We start from the raw sequence: 25,000 nt of genomic DNA, 5'->3' as shown, positions 1-25,000 counted from the left end.
TAAGTGAAATAAGTTTCGCTCTAACGTAAAAAACGTTTTCGTGGCTGAGAGTTTAACTCTCATCTGCGCGTTTACCATGACAGGCGATGATCCAGATCCACCGGATGACAGGGGTTCATTTCCTCCGTGGATGGCTAATAGCGAAAACGATGGTGTTCTTCGCATAATGCTCCTGCGAACAGTTTCGGATAGTGATGACAACACGGAGAAGAAAGACGACTCGCTCCCACAAAATCCGTTTTTAATTTCGCGATCTGTCGAAACAGCTGTCGGCTATGGAAACCGTCATCTAGTTACCGCCGTCAAAGAAGCGAAAGGTAGTCGATATGTCTTGCGAACGCGATCTCCGGAAGTCTATAACAAACTGCTTAAGATGACTTATCTCATGAATGACGAACGAACCCCTATCGAAGTAGTAGACCACCCAACACTTAGCTTTAGTAAAGGTGTTGTCTATGAACCTGACACTAAGGACTGGGATGAAGCCGACCTGCTGAAAGAACTAAGTCGTGAGGGTGTTACAGCCGTAAAGAGAATAACAACCAAAGATAAGAAAACCGGTACTACTATAAACACTCCCCTACTCATTTTAACGTTCAAAGGAACCAATAGGCCGAACCACATACTCTTTGGAATGTTAAGAATAAGTGTTCGCACTTACTATCCGTCCGTGTTACAGTGCCGCAGCTGTGCTGCCTACGGCCATACCCGTAAGCACTGTTCGAGCGAAGCGGTGTGCTTCAAATGTTCACAGAAACACAGTCTCGAAAACACCCAGGAATGTCCGAACCCAGCTCACTGTTACCATTGTGGAGGAGCCCACTCTCCGATCAGCAAAAGCTGTCCGGTCTTCCGGAAGGAGGAAGCAGTGGTAAGGTTAAAGATTGACAGAAATTTAACGTACCGTGAAGCCCGAGCCGAGGTCGAAAAAACCAGCTCCCAGAACACGTACTCGAGTCAAGTCCAGAATCGACTCAATGATCACTCTGATAAAGACAGGGAAATACAGCTACTGCTCAAGGAAGTAGAGAAACTCCGAGACCAACTAAAGGATTTCAACCTCGTTAAGTCGCAGCTAGAAGCCTTACAAAATGTACATCAAGCTGCCTTAGGAATGAGTCAATCCGATAAAACTGCAAAGCAAACGACCAATCAAGCGGAAACGTCTTTGAAAACTAGAGTTTCTCGGATAGATTCAGGGAAAAAAACCACTCAACCCACCTCTCAGACCACCAAACAACATGAACCAACAAAACAATATGCTTCAACTTCTCTCAAATATCCAGACCGTAGCATTAGCAGAAAACGAAACATACAAAATCCCTCCACGACCATACACGACAAGTCCTCTAAGTTATCACACCAAAACCATCCGACCGAAGACATCAGCATGCGAAATTCCAGCGGAAATACCTCAGACGATGACGACTATGACGACTGATTATACCCCGTCAACTATAGACATCAATGATCCACTGATACCATCAATCACATCGCATAACGACCACAGCAATGAAATAGGCACTCGATTACGGAACGAACAATCATCTAGCAAAAGTATGAATTTGGCAAGCAGGAATCCAGTAAACAGGCACTCCCCCGTGTCAGCTCAAGCAGAAAACACATCAACGAACCATCACCATTTCACCACTGTAGCAGCTGACACGGGGAACGAGCCTTCTATGGCAAGTATCCTTGAAATTATTCCCCGAACAGAAAACCCAGCCGAATCTTATTCCACAGAAAATACCGTCTCCAACAATGGAGATCTACATCCCCAAACAACTACTTACGACCTGAAAACAAGTACTACTAGAGTCAACATCTGTAGCCCAGTTTCGACAAATCACCACACATCGTCAGCCTCAAGCAGGAATCCAGCAAACAAGCATCTCCCCGTGTCAACCTCGACCGCTTCAGCAGAGCCGAGATTACCCGAACAAATACCGGCGACAGTTGACACGGGGGAAATGCCTTCTCTGGCAAGTATAACAATACGTTCTAGCAATTTGAGAAATGCAGCCGACCGTCCTTCCACAGATTTACCGGAACCGCAAATTACTACAATGCACTGCACACCGTCAACTTCAAGCAGGAATCCAGCAAACAAGCACCTCCCCGTGTCAGCCTCGACCGATTCAGCAGAGCTGCGAATACCAGAACAACCTCCGGCGATAGCTGACACGGGGGAGATGCCTTCTCTGGCAAGTATACCAGCACGTCCTTGCAATTCGAGAACTGCAGCACACTGTCTTTCCACAGATTCATCGGAACCAGAATTATCTAGTAGCTCAGCCCTTGCCCTCCAGTGGAACATTAGAGGCCTACGAACTCATCGCAACGAACTTCTACTGCTGAGCTCCAAGTATCAACCCTCTGTGATTTGCTTGCAAGAAACAAATGCAAGTTCTAACAACATTGCTGCGAACTTCATCGGTCGCAACTACCACCTTCTAATGGGACCTTGCTCCACTCATAGCAGACAAGGGGTAGCTCTAGCTATCAAAACTGGAATACCCTTCCAAAGGATTCCTGTTGATACGGGTATCCAGGCAGTGGCGATTCGTATTTACTCGCCAGTAGAAATGACCATCGTCTCAATCTATCTCCCACCCAGTGAAAGTGATGTCGTAGATAACTTAGCCGCACTAATCACGTCCCTACCCAAGCCGCTTATGATACTTGGAGATGTCAACGCTCACCATTCAGCCTGGGGCAGTCACATTACAAGCAGGTCTACTCCCGCAGTAAGGAGAGGGGAAAAACTATTGGAACTAGCCACAATCAACAGACTTGTGGTGATGAATGACGGTTCACACACACGTGTTGACTCAGCAACTGGGAAAACGCAGGCCATGGACGTATCAATGTGCTCACCGACGCTGATGCAAAAATTTACTTGGAATATCCTTGCAGACACTTCCGATAGTGACCACTTCCCAATATTGATACAATGTCACGGCAGCAGCGACGAACCAGCGAAACATCGCAAATGGCTTTATAAACACGCAGATTGGGAAGCTTTCGCAATGATGACGAGTGAAACACTTATCCCGGGAGAACTGATTACGGCTGACCAGTTCACTGAACGATTGATTGAGGCAGCAGAACGATCCATTCCTAGAACAAGCGGCAAGCCTGGGAAAAAGGCCGTTATTTGGTGGAATCCAGATATTGAAACCGCTGTCAAAAAACGACGTAAAACACTGCGGTCACTTCGAAGACTTACTGATACCGATCCACGAAAACCAGAAGCATTAACCAGATTCCACGAGTCAAGATCTGTCTGCCGAAAGTTGATACATGATGCAAAGCAAAAGTCTTGGGAAGATCTTATCGAGAGCATCAGTCCGGAAACCCCATCATCCGAAGTTTGGAACCGTGTTAACCGTCTCCAAGGTAAACGAAGCAATTGCAACATAATTCTCCACCTACCATCTGGGGCGACTAGCGATGGTCTAACTGTCTGCAACGTCCTAGCAGACGAATATGAGAAACGGTTTTTGAAATCCACTCATTCAAATAGGCGTAACCAATCTTCGTCCACATGCGCTGACCGACCACATCTAGAAAATCAGTACAACATAGATTTCTCGATGCATGAGCTACTATGGGCATTAGATAGACGTGGAGGTAGCTCCACTGGTCAAGACAATGTCGGATATCCCATGCTACAAAAACTTCCGGAGCCTTCCAAATACGCACTTTTACAGCTTTACAACCGAATACTTTCGTCGGGACAATTTCCAACATCCTGGCGTGAGGGCATTATTATTCCAATCCCTAAGCCAGATGGAAATCGTAGTTCACCAGATGGGTACAGACCGATAACATTACTAAGCTGTTTGGGCAAGATATTCGAACGAATGATCAACCGTCGTCTGATTACTGAACTCGAAATCACAAAACGACTAGATCTTCGTCAGCATGCTTTCCGTGCTGGTCAAGGAGTTGATACACATCTAGCTCAGCTTGAAACACACATTAAAATGAATAGTTTGGAGCACATAGAACTGGTATCCCTTGACATCTCAAAAGCGTTTGACACTACAAATAGGGTGCACATTCTGAACACTCTCAGGAAATGGAATATCAAGGGTCGTCTACTCAATGTTTTGCATAGCTATCTCGAAAACAGAACCTTCAAGGTTTCTTCAAACGGATCGCTCTCAAGCCCACGAACAGCAGAGAACGGAGTTCCCCAAGGATCAACGCTATCTGTCACTTTGTTCTTGGTAGCTATGCAACCACTTTTCGAAGTCGTACCGAGTAATGTTGAAGTATTGCTTTATGCTGATGACGTAATACTGATTGCTAGAGGGGAGAACAAAACAAGTATCCGCCAACAGCTTAGGGTAGCAGTCAAGGCTGTCATAAATTGGACAAAAGCTGTAGGTTTCACGCTTTCAGCACCCAAATCTAAGCTTATACACTTATGCCAACAAAAGCATAGAAAGCGCGGTAGACCTATCAGACTCAACAATGAACCTATACCCCAAGTGAGAAAATTAAGAATTTTAGGAGTGCTTTTGGATAATAAAATGCAGTTTCGCCAACACTTTTCGCAGGTCAAACAAAGTTGCTCAAATCGAATAAGAATTCTGAGGATACTCGGCTACAAGCTCAAAAGAGGCCATCGCAAAACCTTACTACAGGTTGGTAACTCGCTTATTACGTCTAAATTAACGTACGGGATAGGCCTTACAAGCTGTAACTTGGATTTGATGGATGAAATGCTCTCACCTATATACAATGAAGTTGTTAGAATGTCGTCTGGTGCTTTTCGTTCAAGCCCGTTTGAATCGCTGTTGGCTGAGTCTGGTTGTCTACCATTTCGGTTGCTTCTGACCCAACGCTTAGCACAACTGGGAATTAGAATCGTTGAGAAAGGAATAGAAAGATGCTCGTCAATCATAGAAAGATCGAGAAATATTTATCAAACAACCATCAATGAAAGCATTCCCAACATCTGCCCAGTCACACGACTAACAGACCGATTGTGGTACATCAAACCTCCAAAAACCGACAACACACTGAGAAAAAGTATTAAAGCTGGAAGTAGTCGAGCGCTAGTTATCCCAAAATTTCAAGAATTTATAACCAATAAATACTCTGGGCACAAGCAGTTTTATACAGACGGTTCCAAAAGTACCAACGAATGTGGAGCTGGAGTTTACACACGACCAAGAAAAATTAGTCGCGCTCTTCCGAAAGAATGTAGCATTTTCTCAGCAGAAGCATATGCATTGAATATTGCTGTTCAGGAAGCAGACCCGAATGAACCCACTCTAATTTTGACTGACTCAGCAAGCTGTTTAGATGCGCTATCAAAAGGGACTTCACGACATCCATGGATCCAATATCTTGAAACTCAACGTACCAATCACAACATCACTTTCACTTGGGTACCAGGCCACGCTGGAATAGTTGGCAATGAGGAAGCAGACACATGTGCAAATGTTGCTCGAAACAGCTTAGCACCACCCGCTGATTTTCGAATCCCAGCTCAAGACGCTGTGCGATCCATAAAAACCGGAACATGGAGAGCATGGGAACATCGATGGCATTCAAGCCAATCATTCCTCAGGCAAAGTAAATACACACCCAACAACTACGTAGATCAGAAATGCCCATCAGACCAGCGTGTTCTTACAAGGCTACGTATAGGTCATACCAGACTGACACATTCCTACCTATTCGACAAAAGCTCTGCACCGATGTGCCAGTTCTGTGGTGTATTAACAACCGTCCAACACATTCTGACTGACTGCCGCGGATTTAAAGAGGCCCGAGAGGAACACAACATTAAAGGAACTGTCTTTGAAATTTTGAAAAACGAAGACTCGCAGGAGAAATCACTATTACAATTTTTGAAAAAATGTAAAATTTATGAGACATTGTAAAACTCAAACTACATTGACACGAATGCCAAAGCGTTGGTAAAGTGTCACAAATAAACAAAAAAAAAAAAAAAAAAAAATTCAAAAAAATGAATGTTTTGAAACAAAATCATTTTTGTTTTGGTTCAAAAGCCTAGTTTTCTCTGCGTGCAATAAGATCTTTTCTACCGGTTTTTGCTAAAAAAAGTGAGCAAAAATTGCGGCGGCTAATTTTTTCTCTCGTTTGCTAAAATTTCAGCTCGAAAAATTTGCTAAAATGATTGCTAAGTTTCTAGCTGGTCAAATTTGAGCAAAATTTTGCTAATTTCCGGCCTCGAAAATTTTGTGTGTACTGACTCTATGTCGGCCTGCACAATGCTCGAACAAACGCTTGAAGATTTAAAAGGACCGGCCTTGTTAGTCGAAACTTTAGAGATTGCTCAAAAGTTCAATACAGCTTTCCAGTGGATCCCGAGTCACGTGGATATCGAAGGCAACGAAATTGCAGATCAACTGGCGAATATGGGGCTGTCGGACAATGCTCCTATTCTAGAAAATCAGCTCTTGTTAAAAGATGCCTTTAACAAGTTCGAATCCCAGGCACTTCAAAACACCAAATCGTGGTTCCAAGAATATAGCGACACAGACGGTAACCTAAAAGGAAAAACATTTAGGAAAATTTACCCTGAATACTTACCAACGCCTTGGTATCATAAAAGACAGCTGGAGGGAAATGAGATACGCCTGATAAACCGACTGATGACAGGACACGATTATTCCAAATACTGGCTCGGAATTATGAAAATGGCAGATGATGGTGAGTGTGACATCTGCCAGGCTCCAGAAACAGCAGAACACGCAATTATATTCTGTCCGAAATACAATGACTTAAGATCAAAGTATTCTTTCGAACTGAAACTCAACAGTCTAACTGATTTACTTAAATTGAACGACACAAAACTATTCCAAGAAGTTACTGATTTTGTCAAGAAAGCTAAATTGAATTTATGAAAACAAAAATAAGGTACATCCACTGATAATTGTCCCATTGCTAAATTGCACTTAACAACAAAAACCAAGGTACAGCTACTGATAATTATCCCGTTGCCAAGCAAGATGGCTAGCCGTCTCCTTGGCCAAATGTCACTGGCCATATAGTCGTTGTTACTGGGCCACAACTAGAAGTTGTCGGACGACGACTTCGTTTGAGAAAGAAGAAGAAGAAGAAGTCGATTCCGAGCTCTGGCTCTAACTCCAATAGTTGAATTCTAGGTCGAGTTGGCATTCTATTGAAAATTCACAAGAAAACTTACCCAATTTGCACTTATTTGTAAAAAAAACTTCTCAACGCCATCCAAGCACGTGTTTTCACAATTTGAATCTCCCGCCTTTTTGCAGCCACAGCTTTACAACAACAAAGAAACGTCGAAACAGCATTTCGACCAGTTTGTCGAACACCTTGAAAATAAAACCAAGAAGAACAAGAAATTTACCGACTGCTGTTTACAATCTGAATCGATGCGTGGATCCATTCGTGGATTTCCACAATCCACAACTAAAAAGAAGAAGAAGAAGAATCGATGCGGAGTTTCGTTGCATTTTATTCAGCGAGTTTCTTTTACATTTAAATAACGAATGTTTGAGTGACTGTTTTACCTCCCACAAGATACGTTTTTCCGATGTCCCAGGCACTGGAAGAACGGGAAGCCATCATCCAGCGATGCATTCCAGAGCTGATCAAATCGCTGACCGGGTTCGAGGTAGGTTCGAGTTTTTATTATTAAAAACAATTTTTGAATCCAGTTAATTAATTTCTTTACCCAAGGAATCGGAGGAAAATTTCGACCTATGTCAGCAATTCGCTCTGGCTACGGTTCGCAATCATCGCTTCCTGTCGGTCAATAGTCACGAGATACGCCGGAAAGCCGATGGACTAATGGAAAATCTGCGCATTTCGAACATGGAACGTCAGGCGGATCAGTTCCGGCAGCTGTACGAAGGTTTCACAACGGATCCCATCTGTGCGGATCATTACGTTCACGATATCCAGTGGGCGGTCATGTTGTTTCTGATGACGGTAGCCCGACATCCTGTTCGGGCCCTGAAAGATCGGCTTCGGCGGGGTTCTCCGGTGGCCATGATAGAGCCATGTGAACAGGTTGTGGCTCCGTTGGCCGACGATGAGAAGGAGGAATTGTTGGCGGAGCTTATAGAGGAAAATATTAATAATGATGAGAAGGGACAGGAAGATGACTCGGACCTTAGCGAATGGTCCGACTCGGAGGATGATGAAGAAAAGAAAAAAATTGTTCCGGTTGAACCGGAAGCTACTCCGAAAGAGGAGGGCAAAGAAATTGTCATCTATACAAGGGTAGAGTCTCCCAAAAGAGATTTAGGGTACGAACAATTCGACGGAAGTTGTTCGGAGCAGTGGCTCAAAGAAAATGTCCAGCCTCGTTGGTGGAACGACCCAAAGGCCAAAGCAGTCGTCAACAGTTCTCACGAAGGAGCATCGTTCTGCGACTATTGGAATCAAACCATCGTAAAAGCATCGCACAGTTTTATAAAACCGGAAACGGTTTCAACCATTTCGGAGTACTGTTTGATCCGTGAAATCCTTTGGATGTTGACAAATCCAGTGAACTGTAAATTTTTTCGGATTGACGACGATCAAGTTTGGATCAATTCGAATGTTTCACTGTCCAGCACCACGGAAAGAGGACTGCATTCATTTCTACTCAACTTCACGGAACACATCACCATAGTCTACCGGCTCAGAAATTTTTGTTTTCGAGTTTCCGAAGGAACCAGTAAACCAATCCCAGCCCCATACAGTTTCGAGTGTTATGCTTCGGGAGTACGTGATTTTATCAACCATTTGGAAGCAGCTGTCGTTGAGCTAGAGTCCAAAGTAATGGCACAGAAACCAGACAGAATATTTACAATCATAACGCTCCATCAAGAGTTGGAACCGCTCTTTGAAATGTTAAAGAATCTCAACGACATACATCGATATTCGGTACTAGATTGGACTAAATTTCCGGCCCATATAGCCGTAGCCCATCTCCTTTCAGGTCTCTTCAGAAGCGTTAAGCTCAGTGGTAATCTCCTGAAAACAAATCTAGCCTTCTCTCTACTATTATCAACTCTCAAAGGCTACATGGACATCATTGACGTCTGGTGGACAGAGGGACGCCTAGAAGATTGGCGCGAAGAATTCCTGGTGGAGCGAACCTTCCCAGAAACGGAAGAAACCGCCCAAACCCAGGGCTATCGGGCCCGGTTGTTTTCCAAATGTAAAAAACGACTGTTCCACGTTAGTGCCGCCATATCGGAAGTCATCGAAAACGATGCCATCATTCGGTTGCTGATGCATCATTCGTTGGAGGCGGGATACACGTTGCACATTTTGAATGGGCTGGATCGAATCGGTGATTTGAGAAGTTGTGGATGGCATCCGGACCCAATTGAAGGAGGTGGTTGTTATTTGGGTTTCGTTGAATCGATTATTGGCGTGGTAGAAGGTTTCCGTACGGCTAAGCCACAGGAAGAAGCTTCCGGTGGAGACGTTGTACAGCTGGAACAGTTGCATGTCGAACAGCTGGCAAAGGTAAGAAATATGTTTGATCAGAGGTGAATGAGAGAGTGAATATTACCAATCGCTGGTACAACTGACCTTTCTAGTCCACCCATTGGGCTTCAAATCCCGAAAAAATAAAATTGCAGAAAGATCCAAAATCCGAAATCTTAGATCTGAAATCGGAAATTTGAATTTGAAACCTGAAACCTGAAACTGTAATCTGAGTGGAGTTCGAAATCTAAAATCCAAAACTGAATCTCAAATCTGAACCGAGAAATCGTCGGTTGCAATCTCAATATGCACTTGAAATCTGAATTCCGAATCGGATTACAGAATTGGACATCTGAAAAAGGATTCTAAAATTGCTATCCTAAATGCTAAATAAGCAACTTTTTCTCCCCCAGGAAACCGCCGCCACGTCCAAGCTGCAGAACCTGCGGAACCAAATCAAGGAAATCTGCGACGACGAGCTGCTCATGATGGCCCTGGACAGTTCCCTACGGTTGGCGTGCGCGGACGAAGACGAAGAGCTGCGGCTGCCACCAGAACCGGACGAGCGCTGTTTGACCAATGCCCATAGCATCTACGCCCGGTTGAATTCGATTTCACGGCAGTTGATGTTGCCGCTGGAAAATATCCTTTTTGAAGCGATCAAGCAGTTGATGGAAACGAAACGGCGAGCGGCGAACCATTTCGTGACTACGATTTATAAGGAGGAATTTTTAGTCATGAACCACTTGAAGAACATTAGGAAGGTGTTGCTTTTGGAGGCGAGCGATTTGATGTACTATTTCTACAGCGATTTGTTTAAAAGAATTGAAGCTGGCGAGCACTGGGCCAATCCGTATCTGTTGACTATTCAGTTGAACGACATTTTGGCTTCGCGGTTTACCGATATGACTTCGCTTTTTACAGTTGAGATTGTGAACGATGGAAATGCGGAGTCGTCGACTTCGGTTTTGGATGCCATCGATAGATTGAGCATTTCGTACAGTCCTAGCAACGATTTGAGCAACATGATCAACGAGTTTACGATGACGAATTACAATTGCGTGTTCCGGTTTTTGCTGAAAGTGAAATGGGCTCTTATAACGCTGCAATCGCTTCGGTTTCCTGAATGTTATAAGAGACGAGCACCTTACGAGGAACCTTGTGTTCTGGATCTGAACCTGAGACGACTGTCGATGTTAAAATTTTGGATGATCTTCACCGTCCAGTGTGTCCATTCGCATCTCATGACCCACGTGCTGCAATCATTAGGGATGCAACTGGATGAACGTCTCGAAGCAGCCGATAACCTCAACGAAATGATTGCCGTCCATCAGTCGTATATTAGCACAATTCACGAACATTGCTTCCAGAAGGACGACGAGAGCAAACTGTTTCGGGAGGGCGTCATACGGTTGCTAAATTTGGTGCACATCGTACGCGATGAATGGAACAGCAACGTCATGTACACGGAAATGGACGCCCGGGGAGATATCGAAGATAACAGTATGATCGGCGATTTCATCAGCAACGCTCAGGTGGGAACGCTGGAACAAACGTACTGCAAATGCCACCAGCAGCTGGCCGAGTTGCTGAATCGGGAAGTTTACGCCAAGCACAAAGTGCACCGTAAGTATCTTCTGTTTCTGTTGATTCTTAGACAATTTTCAACAATCTTTATTTCTCATTTCAGTGGCAGCTTTGGCCGACGCTTTTAGCTACAATGTTCCTTACTAATCCAGAAAAATCCAGGAAGATATTATGCAAGCAAAGTGTAATTTATTTCAATTATCAATCGCCTGTAGTAATCATCAGCACTTAAATTGTTTTTGTTTGTTTATACATATTAAACCATAGTTATTCTTTAATTAGTAAATTTGAGAAATCCCGTCTTATTATCAAACTAATACTGCAAACTTCGTTTGGTCGAAATGTCGTCCAGGATCTGAGCCAGTTCCTCGTCCTCGAATCGTCCCTCCAACGATGGAATAAATGCCTTGGCTTCGTCCGGGCTATCCGGACACAAATTTCCTAGCGCGGCAAGTTCAAATTTGTGCAGCTTCTTGGACATCAGTAAGCTAATATCGTTTGTCAAAAAATCTTATTAATCAACAACTTTTAAGATCACGATTCTAATTTACCTTCGAACGCTGGCGATGGTTTCCTTGTTTTTGAACTTCTGAAACATTCGAGTGTACTGGTGCGTTTTCAGGAACACCTCCGAAAATTCCTGTTCCTCCTCGGAAGATTCGTTCTGGTTCTTGCGATGCTCCAGCAGCATGTGCACCTCGCTGATAAGTAGGGTTTCGGCGTTCTCGAATTCTAGAGGAAATCGGAATTTATTGATGTTACTTTTAGAACCGGAAATAAAGAAGGGAGTTCTCACCCTTGGGGAACTGCAGATCGGCGGCATCCTCTTCGATTAAATCAACTTGATTGTAAGCAGCCATTTCGCTTTTGTTTTGTGAAGATTTAGAAAGTTTTTCAAGCTTAAAGTCGGATTTTTCACAACTTTTTTTTCGATAAAATGGACAATCACAAGCCGGAAGAAAACAACAATGGAGTCGGAATGTTTTGACGTTTTTGACTTCAATTTGGGGTGTTGGAAAAAAGGTCGAAAAGCTTTTACTTTGCGTTTTGCATTTCAGAAAATTCTGCTCGAATTTGTTCAGCCCGGGTTACACTGGGACTGTTTTCCGATAAACGGAGAAAAATAAGTCGTAAATATTTTTGATAAATAAATCGTAGGAAAACTCCTGGCTCCAAATTTTTCTAGGATTCACAGCTTTAATTTATAAAATAAGTATTTACAATGCTTACAAATTAGATCGAGTTCGTACATTTTAAACGTTCACTGATGCAGTTTACATTGTATAAATAGATTCAACTACTGTAAACTTCATTCAAATTGAAACTTATTCATCCAAATTTTCAAGACGACATTTTTTTTTCTCATAAGGCTTAAAATTCAGCAAAATGAAAAATTTTGGGGTCAAAGATTTTTTTTTTGTTTTTCGCTCATTTCACGGACCACACAACAAAAATAATTCGTGTAATTTTAGATCGGAAACAATACACGAAAACGAAACATCGCATTCGATCTAAAATTCTATGGCGGCGTGTAAATTTACATCAAAAGCGATGCACGAAAAAGGAACGGCTTATGGGTGTGTAAAAATACATAGCGATGTAGAATTTTAGAATTTATTCTGAATATTTGCAGTTAAAGCGCATATTTATGTTTCTGCTTAATGAAATAAAAATCGAAATCGATGAATATTTTTAATTAAAACATTTATTTTCAAACAAATTTTTGAAAATAAAATAAATTACACTGAAAAAATAGATCACTCGAGTGTTTTAGGTTCCGCATACTTTTAGAGATTTTTTTTGCTGTGCAGAGTGTTAATTTGAGAGAGCTCGAAATTGAAACTGCTCGAAATTGTTCGAGGGAGGGGAAAACAATGAACAGACCTAATCTGCTCTGTTGGTAAACAAAATACCTTTATCGGAAAACGAAAATTTATCTGCAATTTTCTTTGAAACAAGTTAATAATTATTTACTAAAAAAAGTAAAGCAGTTTGTGAGACAAATAACCGGGCTTCTCCAGGATTTCAAAATTTAAAAAAAAAAAATCAAGTTGTGCTTATACAGTGAAATCCTATACAAACAATGGACGAGGACGTCGAATTCCGGGATATGGTATACAAAAAGCTGGAGGAAAGTGGTATGTTGCTCGATATTAAAGCCAAGTTGCGAACGTATCTGTACGATATCATCGAAAACGACGGGAAAAGCGCCGATTCCGGACAACCGGAAACGGCACCCTCGAGTGAAAGTGAAGCTACCTTTAGCAGCAGCTGTGGAGTTGTGGAACAATCGGAAACCGTAAATCCGGAACAGAAAACTTCTCAGACGGAAGACCAGAGTCAGCGACAAGCTGAGGAAGATGACGATGCACTGCCGATGGACAACAGGTCGCTGGCTCTGGGTCTGGTTCTGGACCTGTTGGATTGTATGAAGCTTTCCTATTCGAAAACGGTTCTCTTGGCAGAAACTGGCAAGAAGGGGCCTTCGAGGAAGCGGCTGTTGCAGCAACTGGCTATGCCCGGAGAAGATCAGGATTTAAATGATGCTGGGCAGTGTCCGGAACCGCTTTTGTATCAGTTGATTGAAGGATACCGGAAAGCGGAATCTTCTTGTGCAGATAGTAGCAGCAACAGCAGCAGCATCAGTAGTAATGCTAGCACAAATAACAACAGTAACAGTAGTGGAGAGGAACCGTCCCCAGGAAGCAAAAAAGAGCCGTCTGAGTCCGTTCAGGAAAATATTTCCGCGACTTAATACTGCCTAACAGAATTTCCTTCGAGCGAATCAACATTCCAAGACTTTTTTTATGTATTTTTTCATTATATTTATGATAAACCTACTACAAATCTGCTTCGTATTGGAGGTTAACAATAATTAGGTAGTTTCCTATTTCATAGTGATTTTATCAGTTTTAAACGCAAGATGATTATTTTAAGTTTTCTACGTCTGCCTTTAACGGCACAGCATCCTAACGAACGAGCTGACTTACTTAACGGGGAAAAAAATGTTAAAAGTGCCTATTCCATAAATGTTTCGCTATCGGTAGGGTTGGCTGAATAAGAATGCTTTTAACGGGAAGTTTTTTTCCGAACTACGTAGCCTCTCTATTATCCCCGGTGCTGTTCCTGCTGGATCCGCTGGGTGTAGCTTCGGGATACCAGGTTCCACGAGTCCATGTATCGGTCCATGCACATGGCGATGCATTTCTGGAGGAAGAAGTTAAAGTTTAGATAGTTTCAGTCGAGTTTTATAAAAGTTATACTTGCTACCTTACATCTAAATTTAACTGACAAACGAAACTAAGTATAATGGCAGTGCCTTTAAAGTACGTTATTCATTTTACAACAATCTTATGAATTTTGCCTTAGAAAAATATTTCATGTATTCACTCAATAAACAATAAACTTTTTGAAACTACTTTTCAATTAACTGTTCCGAAAGAACGTAACACAATATTTTAATTTAAATGAAGTAGAATTTAAATACTTCCAAATACAAAAACATTCACCTAATATGATCAATATTTAGCATACATTTACCCAATTTTAATGTTATTGAGTAACGATAGCCTTCTTAAGGAATGAACTAAGTTACCTGTTCCGAGCTGTCCAGCTCCGTTCCCGGTTTACCGACGCATTTTTTGAAACATTTTTCGGTCATTTTCTGAAATAACATATTTTTAAAATATTTTCTCTTCATTAACAAGACACCAAAAAAAAAAACGTCGTACCGTCAGCAGTTCCTGTGCGTTGGCCAGCGCAATCTGCTGCTTAACCTGGTCCATCAGCTCTCCCTTCTGGGCTGAGCTGAGATTATCGAGCGACATTTCCATTTCCTTCGTAGATATTTACTCAGTATTTGAACACAACCAAAGCGGTTTGGTGGTTATCTTCAGAACCAACTGCTTCTCGACGGAGTTTACGATACTTAAAGGAAGTATTTCACGATGTATTCGCAACTTTCCAAATGTTTGGAAATTCTTCCGGTGGATTGTGTAATCGCGAGTTCGCTGCTCAGGAAAACATGAGAAGAAACAACGTGCGACGACAGTCCGGAGAAAAACACGCACGACTTTACCACACACACAAATAGAAATGACAAGTGCGTGCGGCTGTGTGCGTGAAACAGCAAGCTGTCACTTGACGTATATACAGCCTTCAAGCAGAAATTAGGTGTGTTCAGTGTTTTTTTTCGAATCCTGATTAATATTCAAGGATACATTTTTATAAATTCGTATTACTGAAGTCGTATACATTTACGAACACTATTTTACTGAAAGGCCTCAGCCCTAACCTCTAAACAAGAATGAAACGATTAATTTCATAAAAAAGACGTACCATATTCGCGATTTTCCTAAGACAAAATTGCCGTTTCGCCCCTTCGAGGAACCGGTTGAGTTTTCAATATTTGGATTTTGAATGTAACCCAGTGGATCCAATTTGAATAATTTTTCAAAACTCGCACTGATTTTTTTTAGAATCTCAACTGAAAATCATAAGTTAAAGAAAATTTAACAATGTTTTGAAAAGTCCTCTATTTTCAGGCTAATAAAATAAAGACTCAAAAAGCTAAATACCATTTTTGATATACATCAGAACTGTTTCGCAAATTTTCGTGGCTAAACTGAGCAGCTCTATCTTGAGTAAGAGAGCAGTCACCCGTTTATGGGTACCATGGTGACGAACGTGATAGCGCTTTTATTTGTTTTCCACTAACACGTGGGCATACCGTTTCGTCATAAACAACAAAATCCCCACCTGGGACGATGCATATAATTTATTTGCATCGTCTCGGGCGACGTTTGTTTTTGTTTATGAAGTTTGCTATTGCACACGTGCCAGAAGTGGAAAATAAACGAAAACGCTAAAGACTAGACCAATTAATTTTATATGATAATCAAACTGAAAAATTATAAGAGGTTTTCCAAAAACAATGTAACAATAAATTTTCCTTGGTTTATTGTGTATCTTTAAATTAATCTAAGAATAATTTTGCTTCGTGTTTGAACTATGAATAAATAATCAGATAATTTTTACCATATTTTTCGTGAATTTTTTTCTAGAATTTCAGTGTTTTTTACCAAATCTCTCACCTGTGTATTTTTTTCACTGTGTAATATTGTCAATTGACAGCAAAAGGAGAGGCACCGCGGGAGGAAAAAATAAATCGATTTGTTTACCAGTCCCCAGGATCGCCGTTTATCGCTAAAAGAAGCTGCAAAAATTTCATATGCTCGGTCGCGAAAATTTTCCCCGCTGAAAACCCCGTTTTTCTTCGGTGAAAAGTTGAGTCAAAGTGTTCGGAAAATGTGCTAGTCGGTTGTGATATTGCTTTCGCGTTGATCGATCTCGGGATTCAGCGAACAGTTGCTGCACAATGAATTCCCAGACATTCCCCGCCCCTTCTCCATTGGCTGGGCCAGTAGTGGGTGGTTCATCTTCAGCAACCACCGCCCAACCTTTGTCCGATTTGGAAAAGTCTTCAGCCCGCAAGGCGCGGAAGGAAGCGGAAAAACAGAAAAAGCAAGCCAAAAAATATGAGGAGCAGTTGAAAAAGATTCGCGGTCCCAAAAGCCAGAAGATTCAGATTATCGACGAAAGTTTTCTGGAGAAATACCATACGGCTCAGGCACTTCCGCCGGGGCCGGCGTTGAAAACGAAGAAACGTTCCAAGAAAACGCCCAGCGATTTGGTCCAGATTAATCTTTCAGATTGTATACGGGATCGTTTGAATTTGGGTGGTGCCGAGGGAACCGGAAATGGGGAATTGAAAACACTAATCAAACCGGTTGTTCCGGTCGTAATCAATCAGCCTCTCGTGATGCACAAAGGCAAACAGCGGGAAGTTCCCAAAGAGAAGAAACTTTCCAAGCTGAAGAAAGATATTTTAAACAATCGGAAAGCTAAACATGAATCCTCGGATCAACAGGAAGAGGAAACAACTCCCGCTGAGGAAACCCCGAATCAACCAATCAACGGACATAGTCCACCAGCTGCAGTTGAACAGCGTCCTCCGCCAGCAACGCCGGCACCCAAATTGGGTGTTTCTCCATTTCTGAAAGCCATTGAGAAGGTTTGTTCCAACGACGGACCGGTTCCCGGTGTGGTGCGATTACCCCCGAGCGTCGGTTCCGAAGAGTATCAAAACGGATTTCCTTCCCTGGAGGCCAGCGTACGAAGTGGACCGGACAAGGTTCAACACTCAAGGAATTTCAGAACGTGAGTTTGGAATGATTTGCTTCAAAAGTTTTTTTTAATCCATAATATGTGTACATAAATGCTTCAAATGTAATCTTTTCATGAATGTATACTAAGCCTGAATGTAGACTATAATAGCTGTAATATGATATACATTCAAGCTTTTCTTATAAAATAGATGGAAATCATTTTCAAATTAATGTAAAGGAAACTAGGTCGCTTGGAAAATCGCATGGCTGTAATATAATTTACAATTTAAGCACTCTGAATTCCGTTTTTTTTGTTTTCAACAGATATTGTGATCACTTGATCACAGAAGAGCTACGCGATCTGTCCGAAACGCTCGTTACGAAGTTGTTCCAGTTCCAGGCAAATGCATACGGTCGCAATCCGATCAAGGCCGTGGGCAACAAACGTTACTGCGTGGGCTTCAACGAAGTGCTGAAGATTCTCGAAGCCCGCAAGCTAAAGTTGGTCCTAATCGCTCCGGATCTGGAATCGAACGACAGTGTCGATCAGCTGGTCGAGCGTGTTAAGGCGCTCTGTCGGCAGCTCCGCGTCCCGTATGTGTTCGGTATCAAGCGCCGCAAGCTCGGGTTCCACCTGATGAAGAAGGTACCGGTAAGTTGTTTGGGCATTCTAAACTACGGCGGGGCAGATGATACCGTCAAGCGGATGTTGGAGATAGTGGACCAGGAAAGGGTCAATTATCGCAACTATCTTGCTCAATCGGAGGCCGGGGGAGGGCTTCAATGATAGGTGACCCGTTCCATTCCAGATAATCGTGATTTCGTCGAGGCCAAAAACGTAAACGATATTAAACTATCTAGTCCAAGTTAATGATAAATGAATTACTTTTCCTCCCCCCTCGTAAGGCTCTTCCTAATCAAATAACGTAAGGTGTGCAATGTGTGACATTCCCGAATTATCTCAAATAAGACAAAAATATACTAAATCATAAGGAATTCCTCCAGTTGCGAAATTAATTAGGCCATAAATATAATATTGATTTAATGTACTGCTGTCGAACCACTTGGAAGGAGTTGCTTTTCGGACGACCTAGGGTTGTAACAACTTGTACAAGTTGAAATTGTCGAAATATAGCCAAAGAAAACAGCGGGGAGACCACTCAATACATTCAACTCCGAAAAGCACCGCCTTAGTGGTGGTATTTCATGTTTTAGATGTTATATCGCTGGTACAAACAAACATCAAGTGAATACGGTAATAAAGGAACAGTATTAAGTTGTGCAAGCGATCCGAACGGGCGTCCATTTCCTACAGATGACAGCCTTGTTTCCGTTACGCTGGCTGGAGGGTAAAGGTCAGTTTACTTTTCGATGTGATGTTATTATAATTGGACTAATCGTTGTCAAAATTGGTTAAGGGTTTCCAAATAGTCTTGGGCAACATCAAGAAAAATTCAGTCGCTCGGTTAAGTGTCCACGTGACTATCTTCGGAGACTGAACCACAAACGGTCCAACAGGAAATCGTAGCAACAGTTGCTTTTATCTTCGAAAAATCAAAGCAATCATGTTTCATGTCGTTACCTTCGTAACCATGTGTGAACAAAAAACTTTTCAGTATCAAACTAACCATGTTCGAACTAACACGCTTTGTTCAAAGATAAAATAACACCGTTGTAAAGTGTTCATCAAGTGGACCAAGAAGTTTGTTCCGAAACCACGCTATCATCTGCCTGATATGAAGCGATTCTCTTAAAAGTAAGTGATCGTTCAATAACTCTCCACATGTCATATTTTTATATTTAGTTTTGATTACGCTCAGACTCATTATTCAACCGGTGAATACTGATATTACAGATCTCTTTAACCCTCATCCGTTCCAGAAATTTTTACCCGTTGGGGTTCCTGGAGTGTCAATTTGATACTCCCGACTAAAACCGCTATACTCTGCCGGCCATAAACTTGGACACCCCTTCTAAAACATGCAAATTTTGTTCGTCCATATCTCCTCAGTCATCTTATGACTTGTTGCATTTCTTTCGATCTCATTCGAAAGATGAGGAGCAAAACATTGTTTGTATGTATTTGGCAAAATATATAGGTTAACTTAATATGACCTCAAAACTAGTATAAACTTGGAACATTTTCCAAAATCTGCACTTCAAATTTAAAACCGATCAGTTCAGAGTGGGGTGGATTTGAAAATTCGAATAACATTCGCATTTTCTTTCATACCTATTGTTCGGATCTTTTTGAGAGATACACTTTTATTTGCAGCGACTTGTTATTTTAATGCGGCTCAAACTAGAATTACAATTTCTGTTAGTTAACAGTTGGTAAATAGTTGAAAATATACTCACTAATTTAGTGTTTTCTTCACCTCGTGCAAAGCGATAAATTATTTATACGAGTTGTTTTTGCTCCTTTATAGCCTGAACAGATAGATAATATTAAATAGAATTCAACTCTCATTAAAGATAATCTAACTTACGATTTTTCTGTTGGTAATATTCAAATAACTATAAACGGAACTTGTAACAAACTGTATATTAGTAATTTTAATAAATCGAAAACCACCACGCAGCTAACACGTTTCGAAATTATTGATCTGACGTTTTCCTATTCTCATTTTCTAAATAAAACTAGCTCTGTCTTGACTTGGTAGACTGGTTATCGAGGATCATTACCCAGTGGTGTTGACACCTATCATAACACATATACTAAATTTTGTAAAAAATGCATAGTTTTTAAAATAGATAAATAACGACTTAAGTTATCGACCAAAAGTTTGGGATCACCTCTCAATATGGTTTATCGGTCTAAAGTTTGGGATCAGTCTTCCAAAACATGTAATTTTATTTCCTGTGTATCTCTGTCATCAGACAATGTATCGCTAATCAGATAAATTATATTCAAAGCTCATCATTTGTACTTGCTTTTTTTTATGTTTAGTGAAAATGTTTTTGCGGAGTAAACTAAAACTTAAAACGTTAAAATTTTTGCTAAAGTTTTATCATTTTCAGAGTATCTTTGTTTGTGTATTTTCATGGGTTGCATGCAATCAAATATAATAATAACCAATATACCTCATTCCTAACAAAATGGTGGACACGCCATGCACGCCTTCATGTGAGCAAAGTTCTTACTAAACGTAGAAATAAAAACGAAAATGACCAAAGCTGCCTGAGACAAAAATAATTCACAACGAAGAAAGCACAATATATCACAGTAACCATACCAAAAAGAAAATAAAAACGACGTTAGGTGAATCAAAATAAATATTTTGCAAGAAAGGGGAAACGATGTGCAGTTCTCGATTGTCCCAAAGTAAAAACCGCATTCACGTCATTTTCTTTTTCAACATATTTTCGAAAAAAAAGGTAAATGGTTATAGCTTTTATCATCTATCCATGACCTTACAACGAAAATTTTATTGTTTTTTATAGACCTTTGGAAAAGTGGATAGATTTTTGTCAGAACTGACAAAATACAGTCAGATTTGTTCTGCTCATTTCCAGGGCCCAGATTTTAAAAATGAAGACATCAATTCGCAACGGTGAATATTTTGTAATTTATTTTAGTTTAAATTTTCAACAACTCTATTTGTAATTGCAGTCAGTATCTTAATGCAATTCCATCCTTACTACCTTCGCCCGTTTTGGAAAATATGCAGACGGATCATGTGGATGAATGTTATTCAACAGGAAGCATGGATTTTTGTTTGTTGATGCATTGGTTGTTGACCGAGAAGAGGTAATTAGCGATGAAGTGGTAGACGATTTGTTGACAATGCATGACGCTTCCAACAACCAGAAGAAATGTGGTGCGCTCAGTCGTGAATACGACTATTCTTTGAGCGTGGAAGCAGTAACGACATCTATAGAAAAAAATGGTGTTTCTTGAAAAAGAAAATAGAATTTTAAAAGAAAAACTTTAAAAGAATCAAAAACAAAAAAGCCGTTTGAAAATCGAGATGAAAACTTTGCGTTCGGATATCTCAAATTTGAAAGAGCAGCTCAAAAAGCAAACGAGTAAAATTAGCGATCCGATACTCATAGAGCTCCAACAAAACAAAGCTTGGAAATCACGTGGTTGTCGATACTTTAACAGTATGAAAAATATGGCAATAATTTTGCATTATTGCTGCTCTTCGAAAGCCTACAGACAAATGCGTAAGTTCTTTGCTCCACCTTTGATTAAAACTATTTGCAAATGGTTATCGAAGTGGGAGATTCATGGAGGATTTTCATCATCAGTTTTGACATTTATAAAACTAAAGATTTGCAATCTCCCCAACGACAAGAGCCTTGTCACCCTGCCTTTTGACGAGATTTCGATCTCGCAAAAATTAACTTACATCGCCAATGCAAAAAATGATTTTTTTTAATATGTCTTTATTTGTATCAATTTATCATTGCATTTATATTACATTTTTACATTAAATTAGGTGTTCAGCTCTATAATGAATAATTCATTATAGTTAACTAGATAATAAAAATTTATTTATAAGACTTAAATTTGCTGAGCGCAATCAAGTACATATTTAATGTAGGAGAACATCCTGTAATGGCAACTTAAACTTAAAACTAAAAACTATCCTAAAATTAAACTAATTATAAAGAGAATGAATTTCTGCGATGGAAGATTGCATCGATTTTCCTCTGAAGTTAGAGATGATTTTGTATGCCATCTCTTCGATCGATTCAATGCCCGCAATCCGATGAAGATCTTCGGTGCTGTGCCAATGTGGAAGCCACTGTCAAACACTGTCAAATGCTTTTTCAATATCTAGATGCAAAAAATGATTATTTTTGTGGCTCCCCAACTCGAATAAAATACGAAAAAAATAACCTACACCAACGAGCTTCTTCCGCCTTAACATTTATGATCAAATCGCTAAAAACAGGATATAAACAAGCAAACGCATATTTTTTTAACTTACGTTATAATAATGCCGATCGATTGCATGTCTTATTAGATCAATCAATAAAACACGTATCAAGAACTGGTCTGATCATTTGCGACCACAATTCTACAAACAGAGCACTATTTGAATCCTTTTTGGAAAAAAAATTGAAATTTTGTCTACAAGAATCAACTGTCGGAGTTAAAAGAAAAATTATGTGGCCTTACTCAAATCAGGATTTAGTTGTCGATACTCTTTGTACATCATGCGCAAGATTGGATGCCAATAAGTACATCGATATGTTAATCAATGCAAAGCTCCAGATTTTGAACATGGATCACAAATGCAACAAACCGAATAAACAAAAAGCGAAAAAAAACATCAATAGTTTCCTCGAAGAGCATGAATTTGAACATTGGCTCAATTTTTTGTTCGACACAATAATTCACAATAAATGTTTTCCTAATTTTTATGATCTTACATTCTATGATCTTATTTCCTATTTATTTCATATTCGAAATATTTAAACTGTTCGTAATTAAGTAATCATAACAAAAATAAAACACACTGCAAACTTCTTCAGGCTACATAACAAAAAAAATTACAGTTTTTTTTGTGGAATTATCAGTTTTTCTCCTCGGATCTCCTATATAACCTTTTCAAATGATTTATTTCCGTTAAATTATCCTGAAACTGACGTGTTTTGAGATGTCAATAAATTTTCGATTGGTTTTCAGTAAACATTTTTGTTTCCTTTTCGAACGATTGGTAAAAAAAACTCGAATATTAACTCTCTAGAGTCACGATTATAAATGTAAGAAATGTTATTCCAACTTCTTCAGATTCACATGACGTAGTTCTTGTTAAGCTGCTTAACGCATGCAGTGGTTTGCTTATAAGAATGCAAATGGAAAACAAATTTTTCTTCCAGCTTCAATTACTCTCTGGAGCCACGTTTTTCGCACTTAATCCTTTGAAGCCATCTTGAAGCATAATTTATCACGGGGCTTATGCTAGCAGCCAAACAATACAAGCACCAAAACTTAGTCCAACCGCATAAACGGAATTCATCTCTTCTAGATGTGTGTAATCCTCCACGATGTTCGCTTTCAAACTTTAGCTCAAGGAGTAGCACTATGACAGACTGCCTTTCGCCTGCCGTCCCAGTTCTCGTAATTCTTCATCTGCAAAATTCCGTTTACAGCAAGCGTCCTACGGCCACAAATAGCTTGCATCTGATTTTTCTATGTTAGAAAGTATCTGGTGGCGATCGAAGTTAAGCCAGTGGTTAAGCCATCGTTGCTAATTTTACTGCCTCCGTAATCAAAGCAAAGCCTTTGATTTCTCTCGAATTTTCATTCGGCATTGCAGTCTGTGTAATCGGTAATCTGAAATGAAAAGTATGCTGAGAGTTACCAATGTTGATTATAATAAGTTTGATGCAATCGACACATCCGATGAGTCTCTAAATTCTGGCGTGAGTAATGCCGTTAAAATATAGGTTTTTCGATGTATCGCTACGTTTCTCAATTCGAAGTGGAACTACATATAAATCCTCCCCTCCGGTGATAGAAAATTTTGAAAGGCGTATTTTGAGTATTAATATCAATTTTAAAACAACTAATTTTGCTGAAAGCTGGAAGCGAATATCTCCTAGGATGAGGTTAACAATAAATTTTCTTCGTTTACAGAGCATCCTAGACACTGTTTGTCCATTTTCGATTAACGCCGAAGAATGTTTTGTTGACATGTTTCGCCACGCCATTTAAGCGGTTTTTTTTTATCACTTGTCATTCTTTTAGTCAAAAAAATCGTGTTAGAAATATTCTCCCCCGTATACCAAATTTGCTCACATGGCACATTACTATTTGCAGTGTTTCCAAAAAAAAAAAACACTTCCCATGGTATGAAATATATTGCGGCAATAAAACACAACTTAACTTGGAATTTGTATGAAAATGGTTTCTCGGATAACGTGGAAGCTCGGATTAACGGGCTTCTACTGTATAATATCTATCAAATATGAATGCTCAAGTTCTTAACAAAGAAAATGAGAACATTAAAAATATTCATCGACTTCCGATTCACAGTAACTTCAAATCAAAGAGTTATTAAATCTATTTTTTACAAAATGGCATTGGAATCATTCAATTTAGGTAGAAAATAAGAGAATGCGCAATAAAAAATGAATTAAATTTCTGGTTTGATGCTGATAGAATAAGAAATTATATTCAAAATCGTAAAATTTTAATGTGCAATGAAAAATGAATTAAATTTCTGGTTTGATGCTGGTAGAATAAGAAATTATATTCAAAATCGTAAAATTTTATTCTTAACTTTGATGCTATTTTTCATGATTTTTAACATTTGAGTGTAAACCTACGTTTATAGTTGTACATTTTATCAATATTTCATTTTGCTTTTTTTTAGTTCTGATGTCTGATTTTAAGCATATGAGCAGCAAAGGAAAGGAGACGATTTTCGTAAGTTTCCTATTTTTTCCGTTTTTTTTACAATGATAAAATTCTCAAGGATTTTTCGATTATTTTTTCTGTTAAAAGGAATGTGGCATGTTTCATATTTTGAAAACAAGTACTAGACTCCTATGGACGTAAAACATGGATGCAGAAATTTATTAGACTACTTTAAATTTGATTTTAAATTTTTTCTTTGTCTCTGTTTAGAATTTGATGCTTTGGAGTTGCATTGATCAGTCTGTATTTCGATGGTTCTAACGAGTTTTCTTGATAATAAAGGATGCAAAGCACCTTCTGAATTTCTGTGTTTCTTGGTTCAGATTCATTCGTGGTCCAAAAAAAAACAACATCGCGATAATAAATGTGTTAAGGCCGAACAATAACCAAAATGGAAAGATGGACAATGATGCTGCAT

At 40.0% G+C, this 25,000-nt stretch overlaps 6 protein-coding genes across 6 annotated transcripts; 4 read left to right on the top strand and 2 right to left on the bottom strand.

Moving 5' to 3' along the window:
• The first annotated feature begins 6,254 nt into the window (after positions 1–6,254).
• On the top strand, positions 6,255–6,890 carry LOC129760641 (uncharacterized). Its single transcript, XM_055758297.1, has one exon. It carries the CDS (start codon positions 6,255–6,257, stop codon positions 6,888–6,890), a length of 636 nt encoding a protein of 211 aa, XP_055614272.1.
• A 504-nt stretch (positions 6,891–7,394) lies between these two features.
• Positions 7,395–11,298, top strand: LOC129760636 (gamma-tubulin complex component 5). The gene is made up of 4 exons (XM_055758292.1): positions 7,395–7,639; positions 7,705–9,489; positions 9,864–11,076; positions 11,141–11,298. Exons 1-4 carry the CDS (start codon positions 7,559–7,561, stop codon positions 11,182–11,184), a joined length of 3,123 nt encoding a protein of 1,040 aa, XP_055614267.1. The 5' UTR covers positions 7,395–7,558; the 3' UTR covers positions 11,185–11,298.
• Positions 11,205–12,018, bottom strand: LOC129760637 (DNA-directed RNA polymerase II subunit Rpb4). Its single transcript, XM_055758293.1, has 3 exons — positions 11,834–12,018; positions 11,589–11,769; positions 11,205–11,525 (listed from the first exon to the last, which is right to left on the bottom strand). Exons 1-3 carry the CDS (start codon positions 11,895–11,897, stop codon positions 11,351–11,353), a joined length of 420 nt encoding a protein of 139 aa, XP_055614268.1. The 5' UTR covers positions 11,898–12,018; the 3' UTR covers positions 11,205–11,350.
• A 917-nt stretch (positions 12,019–12,935) lies between these two features.
• On the top strand, positions 12,936–14,471 carry LOC129760638 (uncharacterized). Its single transcript, XM_055758294.1, has one exon. The coding sequence runs from the start codon at positions 13,121–13,123 to the stop codon at positions 13,790–13,792; it is 672 nt and encodes a 223-aa protein (XP_055614269.1). The 5' UTR covers positions 12,936–13,120; the 3' UTR covers positions 13,793–14,471.
• Positions 13,858–15,103, bottom strand: LOC129760639 (mitochondrial import inner membrane translocase subunit Tim13). Its single transcript, XM_055758295.1, has 3 exons — positions 14,769–15,103; positions 14,633–14,701; positions 13,858–14,244 (listed from the first exon to the last, which is right to left on the bottom strand). The coding sequence occupies exons 1-3, from the start codon at positions 14,868–14,870 to the stop codon at positions 14,146–14,148; spliced, it is 270 nt and encodes an 89-aa protein (XP_055614270.1). The 5' UTR covers positions 14,871–15,103; the 3' UTR covers positions 13,858–14,145.
• Positions 15,104–16,212: 1,109 nt separating this feature from the next.
• On the top strand, positions 16,213–18,493 carry LOC129760640 (selenocysteine insertion sequence-binding protein 2). Its single transcript, XM_055758296.1, has 2 exons — positions 16,213–17,256; positions 17,529–18,493. Exons 1-2 carry the CDS (start codon positions 16,415–16,417, stop codon positions 17,989–17,991), a joined length of 1,305 nt encoding a protein of 434 aa, XP_055614271.1. The 5' UTR covers positions 16,213–16,414; the 3' UTR covers positions 17,992–18,493.
• The last annotated feature ends 6,507 nt before the right edge of the window (positions 18,494–25,000 follow it).

Source organism: Uranotaenia lowii, unplaced genomic scaffold (assembly GCF_029784155.1).
Source record: "Uranotaenia lowii strain MFRU-FL unplaced genomic scaffold, ASM2978415v1 HiC_scaffold_696, whole genome shotgun sequence".
NCBI classification, from domain to species: domain Eukaryota; kingdom Metazoa; phylum Arthropoda; class Insecta; order Diptera; family Culicidae; genus Uranotaenia; species Uranotaenia lowii.
This window is presented reverse-complemented; position numbering and strand designations above follow the sequence as displayed.

Excerpts from the sequence above, each read along its gene's own strand:
- LOC129760640 (XM_055758296.1), top strand. The coding sequence starts at position 16,415 with ATGAATTCCCAGACATTCCCCGCCCCTTCTCCATTGGCTGGGCCAGTA. Across the intron at positions 17,257-17,528 it reads CACTCAAGGAATTTCAGAAC|ATATTGTGATCACTTGATCA; the intron begins GTGAGTTTGGAA and ends TGTTTTCAACAG.
- LOC129760641 (XM_055758297.1), top strand. The coding sequence starts at position 6,255 with ATGCTCGAACAAACGCTTGAAGATTTAAAAGGACCGGCCTTGTTAGTC.
- LOC129760637 (XM_055758293.1), bottom strand. The coding sequence starts at position 11,897 with ATGGCTGCTTACAATCAAGTTGATTTAATCGAAGAGGATGCCGCCGAT. Across the intron at positions 11,770-11,833 it reads CGATCTGCAGTTCCCCAAGG|AATTCGAGAACGCCGAAACC; the intron begins GTGAGAACTCCC and ends GATTTCCTCTAG. Across the intron at positions 11,526-11,588 it reads ACCATCGCCAGCGTTCGAAG|CTTACTGATGTCCAAGAAGC; the intron begins GTAAATTAGAAT and ends AAACGATATTAG.
- LOC129760636 (XM_055758292.1), top strand. The coding sequence starts at position 7,559 with ATGTCCCAGGCACTGGAAGAACGGGAAGCCATCATCCAGCGATGCATT. Across the intron at positions 9,490-9,863 it reads ATGTCGAACAGCTGGCAAAG|GAAACCGCCGCCACGTCCAA; the intron begins GTAAGAAATATG and ends TTTCTCCCCCAG. Across the intron at positions 11,077-11,140 it reads CGCCAAGCACAAAGTGCACC|TGGCAGCTTTGGCCGACGCT; the intron begins GTAAGTATCTTC and ends TTCTCATTTCAG.
- LOC129760639 (XM_055758295.1), bottom strand. The coding sequence starts at position 14,870 with ATGGAAATGTCGCTCGATAATCTCAGCTCAGCCCAGAAGGGAGAGCTG. Across the intron at positions 14,702-14,768 it reads ACGCACAGGAACTGCTGACG|AAAATGACCGAAAAATGTTT; the intron begins GTACGACGTTTT and ends ATGTTATTTCAG. Across the intron at positions 14,245-14,632 it reads AGCTGGACAGCTCGGAACAG|AAATGCATCGCCATGTGCAT; the intron begins GTAACTTAGTTC and ends TTCTTCCTCCAG.
- LOC129760638 (XM_055758294.1), top strand. The coding sequence starts at position 13,121 with ATGGACGAGGACGTCGAATTCCGGGATATGGTATACAAAAAGCTGGAG.